This window comes from Schistocerca gregaria, chromosome X (genome assembly GCF_023897955.1).
Source record: "Schistocerca gregaria isolate iqSchGreg1 chromosome X, iqSchGreg1.2, whole genome shotgun sequence".
Lineage (NCBI taxonomy): Eukaryota > Metazoa > Arthropoda > Insecta > Orthoptera > Acrididae > Schistocerca > Schistocerca gregaria.
The window spans coordinates 654,466,592-654,485,493 of record NC_064931.1 but is presented as its reverse complement, the minus strand read 5'-3'; the positions used below and the strand labels follow the sequence as shown (position 1 = coordinate 654,485,493).

Genomic DNA, 18,902 nt, shown 5'->3' with positions numbered 1-18,902 from the left:
AATTACTAATATTTTTACTACAACAGATTAAAAGACAATCAGTATGCTTAGTATAAGTTATTTTTTACTGTCCTGAAAATCATTCCACCAGCCACAATGTAGCCCTACTATCTATGCTGTTCTCAAACATGAAATGAGTTAGTTGACATTCACAACTGGCTGGAAATTACCCTGATAACTGTGAAATTATTTGCAGCTGCTGCGAACTGGTGTGTTGAGAGAGCTCCCAAGGGCCATGCACAACAGTTACCAAAGGTATTTCAATACTATCATCTCCTGTGAATCCTGTTTCCTTTGAAAGAACTATGGGATCTGTCACTACTCATCCACTTGACACTGAGTGGCTTGTCAGTGGTAGGTATAGCCATCCTGTATAGGGTAGGCAGGATCCAAGGATGACTCAGGGTGTCCACCTACCGAAGAGATTTGAGGTGCTGCCTTCCACTGAAACTGAAACTGAGTCAGTGGGATTCATTCCTCCCATTGGAGAACCTGCTTTGCCTTGTGTCTACAGGGCAAATGGAAAAGGGTAGTGGACTATTAATTGTTGGGAGTACAAACATATGATGAATAATGGTACCCCTTAGGTAGATGGCAGCAGGACACAGCAAGGAACACCAGGTGTGCTCTGTGTGTATGCCTTGTGACCACATTCAACAGGCTGAGCAGGCTATTATGGCAGACAGATACTGAGGGAACAGGGTGCAACCGACTGCAAATTCTGGCACACTTTAGAACAAATTATGCATGTCATCTGGGCTCCAAGGTCATAGTTGGATCATTTAAGTGAATGGCAGGGGAGGTTGAGAAGACCAGCCCTGCATATGGAGTTTCAATGAAACTCACAATTTGCAGCATTGTCCACAGAATTAATCATGGGCACCTGTTTCTGTGTCGAGTGGAAGGATTGAACTTGAAACTTTGAAGGTCCTGTGATAAGCTAGGCTGCGACTTCCTGGACTTGCCCGTAGTAATGAGAACTATAGGGCCCCTTAAAGGGTCAGGGGGGCACTACAGCACCAGTGGTCATGGGATGCACACATGGGGGTTTTAGGTTAAGAAACTCTCCATCCAGTCCAGATAACAACAACTCTAGCAGATCCAGAAGTAATAGTGAAAGATACAAAGGAATTCCCCTCCCAGATGAGAGTATTACAATCCTAGTAACTTACTGTTGAAGCATTCACAATGCCACAGGTGGAAGCATTCGTAAAAAGCAGTGAATCTCATAATACTAGGTGCAGAAAGCTGGTTGAAACCTGGATTTGGTAGCAGTGAGATTTTTGGGTCAAATTTAAGTGTGTATCAAAAGCGCAGTCTAATCGGACAGTAGGCAAGAAACTCATATTCACTGAGACAGAAACTGAAGCTGCATGCAAGTTTTTTTGGCAAGATTCAGTACTAATGATGGGCATAATAATGTTATTGGATCCTGCTGTCAACCACCAGACTCATCTCCTGGTGTGATCAAAATCTTTAGAGAAAAGCTCAGTTCATACTGCAATCGTTGGTAAGGATTTTAATCATCCAACAATCAATTGGGATAATTACAGTTTTGTTAGTGATGGGCATGACTTCACAGCCTGTGAAACATTACTAAATGCCTTCTCTGAAAACAGCTCAGAACAGATAGTCAGAAACTGCACTCACAATGGAAATACATTAAATCTATGGCAACAATGGACTTGATCTCAGTGAGGATGTCCGTATTCAAACTGGTATCAGTGACCAGGAGGTGACTGTCGCAAAAAGATTACTAAAGGACACAGGGCAAATAAAACAAATAGAAAGGTATCTACATTCAAGATGTAGATAAAAGAAAGGTAGTATCATATGTCAATGAGGAGCTTGAAACCCTTATCACAGAACGGGAGCATTAGAGGAATTATGGACCAAGTTTAAAAGAATAGTTCACCATGCACTGGGATAAGGTGTTCACCCACCCTTTGCCTTGATGACAGCATCCACTCTTGCAGGCATAATTTCAATCAGGTGCTGGAAGGTTTCTTGGTGAATGGCAGCCCTTTCTTCACGGAATGCTGCACTGAGGAGAGGTATTTATGTCAGTCAGTGGGGCCTGACATTAAGTCAGCATTCCAAAACATCCCAAAGGTGTTCTACAGGATTCAGGTCAGGACCCTGTGCAGGCCAATCTACTACAGGGATGTTATTGTCATGTAACCACTCCGCCACTGGTCGGGTGTTATGAACAGGTGCTCGATCATGTTGAAAGATGCAGTCACCATCCCTGTAATGCTCTTCAGCAGTTGGAAGCACGAACGTGCTTAAAACATCAGTGTAGTCCTGTGCTGTGATAGTGTCATGCAAAACATCAAGGGGTGTAAGCCTCCTCCATGATAAATACGACCACACCATAACACCACTGCCTCCCAATTTTACTGTTGGCACTACACACGTTGGCAGATGACATTCACCAGGAATTTGCCACACTCACACCCTGCTATCAGATCGCCACAGTGCATACCGTGATTTGTCACTCCACACAATGTTTTTTCACTGTTCAATTGTCTAATGTTTACGCTCCTTACATCAAGCAAGACATTGTTTGGCATTTACCGGCATGATGTGTGGCTCATGAGCAGCCGCTTGACCATGATATCCAAGTTTTCTCACCTCCCACCTAACTGTCATAGTACTTCCAGTGCATCCTGATGCAGTGTGAAATTCCTGTGTGATTGTCTGGATAGATATCTACCTATTACACATTTAACCCTCTTCAACTATCAGCGGTCTCTGTCAGTCAACAGACAATGTCGGGCTGTACGCTTTTGTGCTGTATGTGTCCCTTCACGTTTCCACTTCATTATCACATAGGAAACAGTGGACCTTGGGATGTTTAGGAGTGTGTAAATCTGGCATACAAACAAGTGACACCCAATCACCTGACCATGTTCAAAATCCATGAGTTCCATGGAGTGCCCCAGTCTGCTCTCTCACGATGTCTAATGACTACTGAGGTCACTGATATGGAGTACCTGGCAGTAGGTGGCAGCACAATGTGCCTAATATGAAAAATGTATGTTTTTGAGGGTGTCTGGATACTTTTGATCACATAGTGTATGTACCCAATGTACCCACAACGACAGTTCATAATGGGATAGATCCTCCACAATATACAGTCACTTTAGTGAAACTTCTAAATAAATACTTCTGCATAATAAGTGTGAAACAAAGCATATAGGGCTATAGACAGAGAGATGCTAAATGAAATGTGTTTGGCTGTCAAGAGAGCACTGCACAAAGCCCTCAATTACTACCATAGCAGAATATTGTCAAATGATCTTTCATAAAACCCAAAGAAATTTTGATAATATCTAAAGACTGTTAGTGCCATCATACTTAGCATCTAGTCACTCATGGATGAGATGGGAACTGAATTTCAGGGTAGCAAAGCAAAAGCAGAAATGCTAAACTCTGTTTTCAAATATTCGTTTACAAAGGAAAACCCAGGGAGTTGCCCCAGATTAATTCTCACAACACTGAAAAAGTGAGTGAAATAAATTTTAGTGTCAGTGGTGTTGAGAGACAGCTGAAATCATTAAAACTGACAGAAGATAAAGAGCCCAATGGAATCCCTACCAGATTCCATACTGAATTTTTGGCTGAGTTAGCTCCTCTCTAAACTATAATCTAATTGTAGGTCCCTTGGACAAACAACTGTGCCCAGTTGTTGGAAGAAAACACAGGTCAGACACATTTACAAGGAGGTTTGTTCGTTTATTGTGCAAAATAGCTAAGGTCGTAAACATCCATATCAAGAAGGATGGTAGAAGTGATTCACACAACAATTTCCAATGACCTTGATATAAATTTGTTGTACAATCTTAGAACATTTTCTGAGCTCCAACATAATGAGGTATGTCAAACAGCATCTATTCTGAAAACATCAATAATGTGAAAGCCAACTCCCACTTTTCTCACATGACATATTGAAAGCTGTGGATCACAGCAGTGAAGTCAATGCAGTATTGATTTCCAAAAAACATTCGATTTTGTACCACATCTACAGTTATTATCAAATGTGTGATCATATGGGGTATCAAGCAAAATTTGTTACTGGATTGAAGTTCTTTTGGTAGGGGGGACACAGCAAGTTTTCCAATAAAATTGGAATTTTATTGGAACTGGCATGGCTTGAAAACTGAGAAGATTTTATTCATAATGAAGTACTGCCTGAAAGCAGCTGCACAAATATTCAGTCAGATCTGGATAAGATTTCAAAGTAGTGCAAAGACTGGCAAATTGCTTCAAATTGCCAGAAATGCAAAATTGTGCACTTCACAAAATGAAAAAATGGAGCAGCCTATGACTATCATACCAATGAGTCACAGTTGGAATTGGTTAACTCATACAAATATCTGAGTATAACACTTTGTACAGATATCAAATGAAATTAACACATAGCCTGAATTTTGGGAAAGCAGGTGGTAGGCCACAATTATTTGGTAGAAAACTGAGCAAGTGCAATCAATCTACAAAGGAGATTGCTTACAAATCACTCATTCCACCCATTCTAGAATATTGGTCAAGTGTGTGGGACCCATACCAAATACGATAACAGGGGATATTGAACATAAACACAGAAAGGCAGCAAGAATGGTCACAGGGTTGTTTGATCCATGAGAGAGTGTCACAGGCATGCTGAAGAAACTGAACTAGCAGATGCTTGAAGACAGACATAAAGTATCCTGAGGAAGCCTACTTGCAAAGGTTCAAGAACAAGCATTAAATGATAACTCTAGAAATGTACTACAATAGAAGGACAAGATTAGATTAATTACAGCATGCACAGAGACATTTAAACAATCATTCTTCCTACACTCCATATATGAATGGAATGACAAAAAGACCCTAATAACTGGGACAATGGGACATACCCTCTGCCACACACTTCATAATGGTTTACAGAGTACAGATATAAATTAAAATGTAGAGACCTGCTGACTTCCTAACTTCTGTATTGTTTTCCTGACTTCTGGTGTTGTTGTAGGATACAGCGACATAATGTTTTGTGGGTACTACAACCGTTTTAGGAAAACTTTTTTAAAGCTTTTCTTGAATATCTGAAAAAAATCATTTACAAAATTTACTAGTTCTCAAAGGTTTTTTTATTGATCTGCTTGCATCTTTGATTTATATGTTACTGTGCTTGTGTGTGCTTTTTCCAATTTCTTGTTTTATGACATCCATACTACTTTACTTTCATTTCACACACTAAATATTATTTTGTCATTAAATGACTTTTTTGCAGCAATTAGTAACCTCCTGAACATCTGTGATCATAATTCAGGAACTCTGGATTAGAACACATGCAGCGATGTGAGCTCTGCAAACAATGAATGTTCAAGGAGACTTCTCTCTCTGACTCGAAATTGGCATTTACAGCACAGAAAATACAAAACAAGCATCAAAATGAAGTGTATAAGTGTGTGGGTAAAGTGAAGTGATCAAGGGTCTGGTGTCGTCTTATCATCTATATTAACCATTTTCTGAAGACAACTTCTTGTCTTTCAATTACCAGGGCATAAAGACAACCTATTTTTGCATTTCCAATAATAACATTACAATTTTTAGTAGCTCTTTCTCTCTAGTTTTTATACTTTGTAATATTTCTTTTTGTGTAATTTTTGTATAGTTGGTACATATACATGGTGTAACTAACTTCCCTTTACAGACTTTGAAATTTGTAGTGAAGACCAAGACTGTTATGTTTAGTATTGGAACTCATGTCTGGAAAAGTACTGTTTTCCTGCTACATGCAAAATACTACAGCACACATTCAAATCTCCTTCTTGTTTACCCAAAAAAATTATATGCAGCTAAAGATTTTGCTTAAAGTATCAAGAATCCAATTTATGCACAATTAGAATTGTCACACTGGTCACGAGCACATTTTGTTTAAACAGAAAGAGAAAAATGTTATGAGAGATCGGAGTAAATGAACAGACAGAGAATAACAAAAAAAAAGTATGAAAAATAGGGATAAGATGGAGGAGAAAAAATTACCTACTGGTATGTAACATTAGAAATAAACTTTTTTAATATAAAATGTATGTTATTTAATGTGCTACAGCCCAGGTCTGCACAGTTTTCATGAAGTTTTCAGTCAGAAACTTACATACTGATTACACTCCATTTATAATGAAAATTTGAATTCTGCAGCACATTTCCATACGCTTAATACATTCCTACATTTTTCTCAGTCTCTACACAATAAAATTACAAACTATAATACAAACGAATGATTCTTATATTTTTACTGTGTATATAATGTCAAGCTAATCTACTCTAAAAATCAGACTGTACAATGATTGTTTCTGGTTTTTAACATTCTCTTAAAATATTAAAAAAAAACATGAAACTATTGATCAAAATATTAGTTATTTCATTATGTGCCACAGTATTCAACATTCTGTCACTCTCTTACAAATACCCATACTGAAAGAATGGCAACATTTTTATTACCACCTTTTAAAATACACAATTGTGCTTCATTAAAAACTAGAGACAATAGTTCTCATTTCTCTTAAATTCAATGAGACTATTCATCCTTATAAAGAAGAAAACAAGAGTTAAACATTTGGGAAATTCCACAGGTACATATAACTTTAATAAAGTAGCTGTTAAATTAGATATAACAAAAAAAATAAGTTGGTGGGCTGATATGAAGAAATAACAGCAAAAAAGGACCACTATGTACCACACATTTTTAATGGTTACAATAAAATAATGTCAACAATGATGGTAAATACCTTCCTTAAATCTTTTCTCCTTTGAAGTGCACATCTTTGTTTTTACTTTCTTATTGTCCTCTTTACTGATGACCAGATATTATAGTGGTACTTTTCAATAGCAACCGGTCTTATGAATGAATTGATACACCTTTCAATTCTAGAAAAATACTGACACTGTGAACTAGCTCCATGAAAAAATGTTTTTTTGTCAGTTCAGTTATTGGAATTACGATGTATTACTCAGTAACAGCTATATACCATGTTTCTTGAGGGTTTCTGTGGTTGAATGTGGTCCCTTCTTTCTGCTGTTGTGGTTCACGATACGAATTATATACAAAGTAGTCAGTTCTATATTTCATTCACATAAGAATTTGTGTACACATATAAAGAATGTCATCTTTGTATGTCCCTTAATACAGCACAACTCAAGAGATGGAATTACAAAATCTATTTTCATCACTAAGAATTCAGTTGTGCTGTGTACAGCAAAATTTAAGTTTGAAGTTATAGAAATCTCAAAAAAATTTGTAAATGGTTCTGAACATGTGCACAGGAAAGAAGTCACATAGATAAATGTGTGCTCTTAAAGTTACTTTTCATCATTGGTCTCCACAGTCTTGATGAAGTATTACTTGATACTTCAGAAGAATCCTCAAAATTATTGCATTATGATATACTATTGCTCTTTGGAGAGTTTATAAACATGGAGTGATGAAAAACCCTTCTTGTATACTTCTATTTCTGTTTTCCTTAATATGGTAATTGAACAGAACAAACATACTGAAGTCAATTACAACACATCAAAATTTTAGCAAATCACACAAGGTCAAAGGCCATACTATTTGTAGACTCTAAAAACATACAGAACACATGACAATGTCAAAATCATGACATGAAAATCTTGTCTGAGAAATAGTTCATTGTGTACTCCCACTGGGGTACATAAATAACAGTCTGAGAATGCATGGAGCAGGCTTCCTAGCTTTTAAATATAGTCACTGTGACAATTTTTAATTTACTGCTAAAGGCTCAATGGAATCAACAGTACACATCAAAACAATAATGATGACAATAATAATAATAATAATTAAACACCAACAACATTAGCAATTCTTCAGTCCATAAACACTACATATTTTAAACCACTAACACTTACATGTGGCAACTCATTACTATAAAATACTTCATATGACACTGATTCATTAGAATGTTGGAAAACATCAATTAATCTACTGAGGCATATTAGATGTTCTTATCTCTAAAACATAGCCTAATTTTTGCATTTGTTCTGTGTGCAATTAAAATTAGATAAGTACTGAGAAATTTTATTGAATAATAGAACATAGATGAGAACTAGCATTTTAATACCTTCAAAAGACTGATAATTTATTTAAAGTCTTTTCTAATACTGTTTTTTATCCAGCACACTAATCCATGCTTATTAGATGTATAATTTTTTTCTGAATTTTACAACATGAACTGCATCTCAGATTGTATCTGTAGCTTCTGTAGAGCCAGGTTGAAAACAGAAACCTTTAAGAATGAGGAATGAGCCAAGAATTTGTCAGAGAAGACCATGTTACTATATCACACTGTATATATTGCTCATAGAGCAAATTTAAATGTGATGTGTTAACAAATTAAGACAGATACACAAAAAAGTATTGAACTGGTTCACAAACCATTCTTTATTTACATTATTCTATATTATTAAAAGCTCACTTGTTTCAACAGAAGGTAAGTGTGTTATACTGCTTGCCTCCACCAATTCAGTCTTCTTCAACAGTTCCAAGAGCAATAGAATAGAAAAATCTAAGTGTAAGAAATTATTGCTTGTAGATTGAACAATTTCTCTGACATAACACACTGGTAGGCCCCTGCAAATGCTTCTCAGATTAAGCTGTTAAATAGAAGCCTAGCATCATGACATCTAAGCTCTGTAAAGGATATCATTTCTATCACTATGCCAACTTCTCATTTTATAATGCTGAAAAAACGATTGTTATTGCTATAATCATTATGAGATACCACTTTATAAACAGTTTGAGTAAGGCAATTTTTCTCCCGTAAATATTACAATTTACATAAGTGGTTGGCTATCATGTTAGATCAAATACTCTTAGACCAAATTTCTGTACAGAATGACTTCACAAACAGAAGTACAATGTGTAAAATCAGTTGTGCTACTGCATGTCATCAATGAGAACTGACAATTCAAGGGATCGAATTCAAGGGCTCATTACAAATGCAAGTGAAATTCAAGGGCTCATTACAAATGTAAGTGAAACCATGTATCAGCTTTTAGCACCAGGATATTATCTGTTTTTTGGAAAACAAGGAACAGCAGAATAAGTTTGTATGATTTTCTGGAGCAAATATGGATCATATGTGGAAGAATATTTGCTACAAACTAACTTTGTGAATAACTGACCATTGTCTATGGTTGAAACTAAAATTTGAGCTAAAATCATCAGCAGTACCACAATTATGTGTTTGTTTTCATTCTTAAGATTAGGTACATGTCTTATTCTATGTGCAGCATCAGGACAGTTCAAATGAGTCATATTATCAGCACATTGCCTCTCCTTGCATTCATAACCAACATATGAATCATGATATTGCTGCTCTTTCAAAGCATCAACTCAATTGGTCAGATCAGGCTGAAACTATTGTGTAAAAACCCATTACGAGGCTCAAAATCAAATGTGGATTTTCTTCTATGTTGTAATTAACTACACGAAGTGCTAGAACTGTATGTGCTTACCAATGGTGGGCATACATCTGGGTTACATTCTGATCCATTTTGTACAAAACAAAAATATTTAGTTAAAACAGAACAAAGTAAAAAATACAATTCAAAATATTAATTACCATACAAAATATGTTTCATCACTACTAACTGATATAGTAAGGAACAATAATATATGAGAACAAAAATAAGATCACTAGTGTTATTATATTATACCTATGTAACACCAGTTATTTGATAGCTGTGGGTAGAAATTTACAGACTTGCCTCAAATATCTGTGATAATGGTATGCTTCAGGCTTGCACTCATTTCAGATTTTTTTTTCATTGGGTTAACTACATATCAAATATAAAAAGTCCTTTTCCTCACAGCTGTATTTATTTTATTTTATTTTGATGTTTATCTCCTGCATGTAGAATCAATTTCAAAACAACATTGCCTCATGTTCAGGTATCTGTTAAGCATGCTTCCTTCATGAATGGAATGAGAGTTACAGTACTTATGGCATTCAATTCATGAAGAAGACCAAATAGTTACCTGAAGTTGAAACAATATTGTCTTGAAATTGATTTTACATACATGATATAAACATCAAAATAAAATAAAAATTACAGGTGTAAGGAAACTGACTTTCACTGGAATGAATCTCAAATTCTTTTCTAAACAAAAACCTTAGGCTGGGATTTCATAGTAATTAAAAACCTGAACTTTTGAAAAGAGTGTAATGAAAGAAGGCAGCCTGAAGTTCCTTAAACAGTGCTGAGTTTGTCATCTGTAAGTGAAATACACCTACCACAAACATGAAAAAAAAATATTTTAATTGCTGAGAAGGGTCTGAAATGTCATTTCAGAAGTACCTAAAATAATTTGAGGAGTTAAAAAATGGGCTGGGAGCTCTTAAAAAAGGTATTATTTAAGAAGGTTGTTGCGAGAGGAAAAAACAGTTAACCTATTTTCATTGTTTCTTCTTTAAATAAAAATATTAACAAACAGAAACTTCCTATATTCTGTATGATATTAGTAATTTGATAAAGTAAGACATGACCCATTCAGAAACATTTTGCCTTTTAGTGCTAAGGAACAAATATACAAAGCAATTTACCAGACAGCTTTGCTCATAAATAAATAAATGACTGCTACAACAAACTTGATGCAAATTTTGGCTTACAACTGTATTGTGCCTCATTTGGTTACAATTTTATGAATTTAAGTGGACTGAATGTTTTTAGTGATCTGAATAGAATAGCTACAATGAAACATAAATTTGTTTGCCAAGCAGCACAGAGTTTTCAAATTAACACAGATACCAAAACAGTAACAGTCTGCTAAATACTCACCTATCATAGTTTGTGTTTGAGTTCAAACTATACGTTATTCATCTACTGAGAAGGTGAAATGAAATATTTTTGTTTTATTGCTCCTCTAATAAGTTCCCTTCAGTATTTCATTAGCTAATTTACACTCAATGGTGATTTGTAATCAACAGGAAGATAAGAAAATTCTCAATATTTGAAAATAAGTATTTTAGAAATACGAAGCATAATATAAAGAAATATGTTTGAAACAGGTGCACATATGTGAAAAGAATCTGGAACCACTGCACTTAATTATGGAAATAATTCAAGCACAAAATTGTTTTCATAGAAAGGTTAAAACCATCCAGGTTCACAAAGTTCATTTATTTTCAACCAGACATTGGACTCTAATTCCTGGATAATGTGCATCTGTGACTCTATGACAAGTAATTAGATCTAAATTATATAACATGTAATGGAAGTTTTCATAACAATTCTTTTATAAATACAGCACTACATGTTGCAGTACTTAAGCAAAGGCCAGATGCAAATTCAGGATGTTTAATCATCACCAAACGGATGTAAATAGCAGCAGACTGAAAACTAGGTCAGAGGTAGTGATCTATATAAATCTGAAACATATTCAGGAACTATTAAAGGAGTACGTGAAGTAACAAGGGTAATGTGTATTCAAACTGGAGTCTAGACACACTAATTTAGATTTTGAACAATGGAAAGTCAAGGCAGGATAACAACAATATTTTGAAAAGGATAGATGGCTACTCATTGTAAAGATGACACATTGAGTTGCAGACAGGAACAATGAAAAGGCTGTTACACACAGAGCGTTCTGACAAAGCCTTTTCCAGAAAGGAAAACACACACACACACACACACACACACACACACACACACACACACACACACACACGAGAGTGAATGTGTGGTTTCCTTAATGAAGAAGGCTTTGGCCAAAAGCTCCATGTAACAGACTATTTGTTGTGTCTGTCTGCAACTCAACGTGTCATCTTTACGGTGAGTAGCAATCTGTCCTTTTCATAACACTGTTAATTTAGATTTCACGTTGTTTTCCAGTTTTAAGCCATGAAAATGTGGCGCAGTTCTTCATGACATCTCTTTGATATACAGTTCAAATCTATCCACAAGCATATAGAAAAACAACTACATTCATACACAATTAACAAGCAGATGTGTTCATCCTAAACAATCTCTTTCTTATAAAAGAATCCTCATAAATTACACTAAAAAGTGCACAAGTGAATGGAAGGCAGGGTTAAGAAAAAGTGGAATTACTTCAAAGAAGAAACCTTGAGTTCTCATTTCTGGAGAGAGCCACTGTGTACTTATATTCACAGCTGTTCACTTTAACAGGCTCTTCATTATGTTTCAATGACCATCACTTTCTTTGGCCTGTTTTCATTCATAATTAAGACATCTCTTTATTATTCCATCACTGTGCACATTCTGCTCATATTATAGTAACTACACTTTGATCATGTACTTTGTGTCCTTTTGTTACAATTTCTTCCAAAGCTCATAACAGTTACATCTCCTTTGCAATTGCTTCTGGTTAATGTATGACATTTTTGCACAAATCTGTTTTCTGAGTATGTTTCTATCTTCTTCTGCAACAACTAATTCTTTTTTCTGCAATTGTCCCTCACTGATTTTCAACAGTGATTTCATTAAATTTATTTTATTTTTATGCCCTACATCTATCATTGTACTTTCATTCTTTCTATTCTTGTATCTCTTTGTCGCTGCGTTTTTCCTTAGTAATCTTTCTCTCTTCAATCTCATGTCAGTGTGTTTGTTTTACATAACTATTTCATTCATTAATTACTCTGTTCCAAAGCTCTCTGTTTTTAGGTTATTCAAATTTAAAATTCATACCCCCCTCCCCTCTCTCATAGTAATGAAACTAACATTAAGAAAATTAGAGGGAGATTATAAATCATTGTGGCCTGAACACACATTTTTACTCCAATTATTACCAATTAAGTTTGCATTTGTCACATAACCAAAACATGGCTTGATAGTAAAAAATACATGTCCTTTCAAAAATTTGCATTACTAGGGGAAAGATGTCACAATGGCAACATGAGGCTCTGTATACATTTCTGTTCATATCTTCAACAATTTCAATTTCTCATTACACACTCAGCTTGCACAGCTGCCAAACAATAATATTTGTGATGCTTTAAGCTATCTTGGTGTGGAAATTATGACATACTCCTATCTGGTGGTAAGTCCATGTTGTATTTTACTGTGAAACGGCAAGAAATGCACCACTGATTCTCTTTAGATGTGAGGTTAATACAAGAACACATTCAGTTGTGTATTTGGTGATAAAAAAAAATTGTGGTTCTTGGCAAGTAAAATCCAAAGCTAAGCAAATGACTGATAACTGCATCAAATACTCGTGTAGTAGTACCCATCTAAATTAACTGTACTCTTGAGCAACGAGGAAAATTTTATTCTTCTTCTTCTTTGTTGTTATGTAAGAGCCATTCCATTTCTGCTTACAACACTTGAAGAAAAATTTGCATCGTAATTTCAAATGGTCTAGTTTGGCAGAGAGCATTTTTTTCTGGAATTATCAAATACACACTCTGATAATGGAATATGTGTGAATACTACACCAGAAATTACTTCTCGAGTATTCATCTCCCCAGTCTTTTCCAACTTATACCTTTGTGAATAGGTTTCAACTGAAATATGAATCAGATACAGGCCATTTGGAAAGTAAAAAATTTTTGTACATACAGATCATATAATTGTTTCATTGCAACTGGTCATTTTTCTGTCATCTTTGGTGTGGTGTAGGTAACAGCTGGGTGCCACGGGCATCTTCACATTTTCTAAGCATAGCATTAAGCCACTGACATTAATCAGAGACTTATTACAATCTACTGTGGTGGCACTGTGTGGTTTATGGGTGATCACGTTGTCAGTGGTGATGGTATCACAGGAACGATAAGTGCCTGGAAGCAGTAACTCACAAGTAGTAATGAGTAAATGTTGCACACAGATCTGAGGAGATCCCACTGCCATAAACTTATTGGAAATTAAAATGAAGCTTTGCAAATATTATGGAATAATGGACACCATAGAAACATACAATATACCATTGTATTCTGTCTGAAACTTCCAATAGCCGCGTGGTAAGGAGGTGATAGTTGCATTTACACTGAGATGTGTCAAATGGCTCTCAGCACTATGGGACTTAACTTCTGAGGTCATCAGTCCTCTAGAACTTAACTTCTGAGGTCATCAGTCCTCTAGAACTTAGAACTACTTAAGCCTAACTAACCTAAGGACATCACACACATCCATGCCCAAGGCAGGATTCGAACCTGCAACCATAACGGTCACACAGTTCCAGACTGTAGCACCTAGAACCGCTCGGCCACCCTGGCTGGCTGAGATGTGTCAGACATGAAGGAAAATATGAGGACAAATTGACCAAGTGAAGTAAAGTTGGTAAGGTGGTGTTGCTTGAGAGTATTTATAAGTTTGGATATAGGATAATTATTTGTGTTGGCTTTCATTAAAATACCCAGTTATCTGCAAATTTCAAACTGTATGTAAATAGTCTTCTTATTCATTTGTATTAAAATTACTGAAATAAAAAGACCACAGGTCACTGTATGTGCAATACCATTGTCACTGAATTAAAACATCTCAAGCCAGACATAATAAAATTGTGTGTCTACGATCACATTTCTGAACAAATCGTACCAGAAAAGCCATTTTTGCTCTGGGAATGAGGAGGATTTCTCTTGATCATCATACTAATATCTTTACTTTGCAAAGTGTGTTTTATGTGTCTAGTACCAAATTGTTTAGCGCGGAAGACAGTAGCGAGTGTGTGCCAAATGTAATTATTTTTCAATTATCGGTGGTAACAAAATGAAAAAAGAAGAGGGTTAAATCTTGAATGGCTCATAATCCACTCTTCTTGGAAAACATCAAGAGAGTCACGAGGCTTATCATCATCATCATCATCATCATCGTCATCTGACACTTGCAACATTAACAGTCTGTCATGGCGATTTAGATTTATTGTGGTTTCACTAAATCAGTTAAGGGAAAAGCTGGTATGGTTCCTTCAACAAGAACATAGTAAAATTCCTTCGCCATGCTTACAATACTGTAGCTTGTTCCTTCTAATGACTTAATTACTGATATGATGTTAAACTTTACTTTTCCTTCTTCTTTATATGGCCAAACATTCTTTACTTTCATTTTAATATTAATTAATGGTCAGCCCAAGGACTTAGCATTAGTGTCACCATCTCATAGTTATAATGGTTGAGTGACAGCATCTTTTTGGACTTTATATCTTCATTTTGCAATAATTTTATTTCTTTCAGTTCCTAAAGCACAAAATTTATAGTATTAATAACAAATACAGATCTATAAGTTAAGAGATCAGATTACATATATTTGCATAGCTATTTTCAGTGCAATTTTTGGAGTGATTGTAGGTAACAAAGAAATGTGACATACATTACAAGCAGCTGGTGTTTATTTAAAAGAAAAAACTGATTGTAAACTATTGTATTTTTATCAGTGCATTTGCCATTTACAGTGTACAAAATCTCTCTCCAAATTGCCAACATGACAATGCACTCCAAAGTGCACAGTGGTTATTTTTTCAAAATATTCTGGCATGAATAAATCTATAGGCAACCACAAACATTTTATTGATCACTTGAAAATGTATATACAGAAAAGGAGGGGAAAGTTACTAAGAAAGTTTACGGTTTCAAAATTAATCAAGAAATGACACAGATAAGAGAACTTCCTGCATTCATTTCTGTGATTTCGATGTAAGTTTACATAATGAGCATAACCTAAGTTACATATTTTGGGGAACTCTTAAAACTAGTACTGTACCATCACGTATAGGAAATATATATGATATATTTCGTAACTGATTTATTTTGCTTCAGGAGCATACAATACTGTATTGTCGTTGCATTTGCCAATGTCCTAAAGAAGTTTCTTGAAATACTGTACACAGTAAAGAGCAAGTTTGTTCCTCTAACAATGGCAGTGAATGCAGGAGTTACTTGTTATCTGTATCAATATACTGAAATAACTTGAGATGAAAATCTTTCCAAGAGAGTCAAACTGCCTGGGATGAGCACAATCTGAATAACATGGTTTCAGCAGTGGAGATGGTCCTTGTTTACCTCACTCAGCTATGACAACTGGCTCATAAATGAAAAAAAAACTCAAATTTCTTTCAGTTGTAACTTCACTATGAAATAACATATGCTATTGAACACTATAACAAATACTGTGAATGTTCACCATGCTAATGTGCAAGAGAGCATCACCACAGTATGTAATATTCAACAGCTCAAAATGTCTAAAACCAATGTTTGTGACACTTAATATCAAAATCATACCTTTTTCTAGATACAGATTTCAAATATAAATCACAAAACACACAAATTTACATATTTTTCTCTCATCCTGATAGTTTGATGGGCATGTGCCTTTTATTGTACTCAAATCTGACAGAGAACAATATTATGCACTAATGAGTTTATTTCGTATTTTCACCATAGTTCTGCTGAATATTTTCTCTAATGAAGGCTTAATTATTTTGAAATTACATCTGCTAACACTGCCATATAATGACTTTGTACAAAAGTTTTTTTCCTCAAAAACACTCTGAATCTTCACAAACAATTTAACAAAATATTAAAACAGTCTTTGTACTTTTTTATATATCATTTGTATTTTTTACAATACAAACAAGACACAAAAATTATTTTTCTTTGACAACAGTTATTTTTCCAAAGATTAAATGAAAAGTCTGAGATTTATATTCCATACTTATTTCTGAAATGATAAACAGAGTCTTCTCCATATGATAAAAAACAGTATGAAGGGAAACATTTCCCTAGTAATGAAAAAGATAATGATTAAACTGTGTGGTCAATTCCAGATTACCAGAGGCTGAAATATTTTCCTCGTATTTAAATTACTTCACATTACAACTTAAATAACATCTTAAGGAGTGCTTAAGCTTCTTACTGCAAAATTACATGTCACCCATCTAGATGTTATTCTACAACTGCTTATGGAAATACCTAATTAAATTCAATACTGAAGTGTGTGTGTTAAGAAGCAAATGCGTAACACTACTTAAGTCAAGGTCAAATTGGCAAAGGATGATGAATAATGGACAGATAATCTTGTACTTTCCCCATTGCAGTTTCTTCACGTGAGCCTAGTTTGAAGGAAAATGACAACTAAAATAACATTTTCTCCCCATAAATCTCATAAAACACACAAGCATCCAACACACTAAGTAAAATCTGTGATGATAATTTCTTTTTATGTGTAAACCTCAAATTAGGTAGTGGTTGCATTCATGGCTGACATACATAATATTTTCAACTATTAAATAAGCCTTCACAAAAGCTGTCATATTGCATTTCTCTGTGTGGTTCTGACCACAACAATTTACCAGTTTTGACAAACACTTATATCAAAGATAAATACAAACAGGAAACACAAAATTTTTCAAAAAAAAGAAAAAAATTGGTTTTGAACACCAGAAACATGTACACGTCAAATGAACTGACAACAAGGACATACATCTTTCACAGCTTGTACACATCATAAAACAACTCTGTTCACACTAAGATAGTTTCATTTCCTGAAACAAGGTAATCACAAATAAGAAAAGTAAACATTTGGACTGAACACCAAATTAACAGATACTTCTTCGTATCTTTGTGACTACAGCAGTTTTACCTTCCTGATAAAAGTGTCTGCAATTCTTATAAAAGGAATTTTTTAAAAAATCACATATATTTGTGCTTCCATTTGTAAAATAGTGAACCAATTCAGATTAAAAATTAAATAACAAAATAAAAGCAATTAAAATTTGTTTCTTTTAAAATGATGCTTATTTCTTTTGGACTAAAAATATCATTCAAAAGAATGTGAATCACTTAAAAACTGGCAGTTTCAGCAAAAGGACTTACTATTGCCACACACTGTTTCACTTCGTTAAAACAATTGATAACAAACACTGTAGGTTTTCTGAAAACCACTAGTCCAATAAAAACAAAGTAACATGTAAAATCCCACTTGTTAAAAAACATGGAGTGGAAACAGTATTTCAATTGTGATTTTCACTGTGATACTATGCTATTATCTGTAAAGATAAAACACATTATCTTTTAAAATGAATATGGAACTAAAACTAAAAATCTAATATTCTACATTTAAAACTGCGCTGCTTCCGGACATTGCTCATTCAGCCAACAATACTTTTTTTTTTACAAATACTTATAATGACAGAGCAAGAAATAGGATTGCTACAATAAATAGCATACATAATTATATGAAATTGTACTACAATTTGGACAGATGTAGAAACAATATAAACTAAAAGCACATTTTAACTTACATTTTGTATACACATAAAATAAAAATATAAACAACAAATAATATAGAAGTCATTTATTATAAAAATGATAGATCCTAATCAGGTGGTAAATAACTAAATAATTTGAACTTCTCTCTGATGTGCGGCCGGACATCTTCTCTCTGCAACAAGAAAGGTCCATCAGTTTTAAGAAATAAACAAGCATAAAGTTTTGAAAACTGACTTTGTTTCTGTTTGAGATAACGCATTATTATAAATAAACTACCCACAAATGTTTCCCCCACTTTCGAGAGTTGGGTGCATGGAAATTGCCTGAATTCACTGGACAAACAATAGCAACAGCAAAGCTACTATGGTTAACAGTAAATTACATTATTCCTTCCCATTGATTACAGCATGCTTAGGCCATTGGCATGATGCACATAACATTTTTGAAGATTTGCTGGTCTGATCAGTACCATCCTCTCAGACGATTACCTTTGTTTTTTTATTTATTTATTAATTTACACGTCACTTTCTGTAGGACTAAATTGAGGAACACGTCAGTACATGAAATTACAACATAAAAGTAATAACAGATAAAAGTAAAATGTTTATGAACCAATAAAAAGTCAATCCATAAGTTCAAGTAAACAAACTCAACAATACAAGAATCTGCTTA

The 18,902-nt window shown here is 34.5% G+C and overlaps 1 protein-coding gene across 6 annotated transcripts in view; it reads right to left on the bottom strand.

Annotated features, from left to right (window-relative positions):
* Positions 1-6,038: 6,038 nt before the first annotated feature.
* Positions 6,039-18,902, bottom strand: part of LOC126297687 (uncharacterized) — a 268,259-nt gene continuing 255,395 nt past the window's right edge. For all 6 annotated transcript variants that reach the window (XM_049988800.1, XM_049988799.1, XM_049988801.1 and 3 more), the window contains one exon: positions 6,039-18,402. In XM_049988800.1, the coding sequence (XP_049844757.1) occupies positions 18,337-18,402 (66 nt within the window). In that variant the 3' untranslated portion in view covers positions 6,039-18,336. The remainder of the gene's footprint in view (positions 18,403-18,902) is intronic.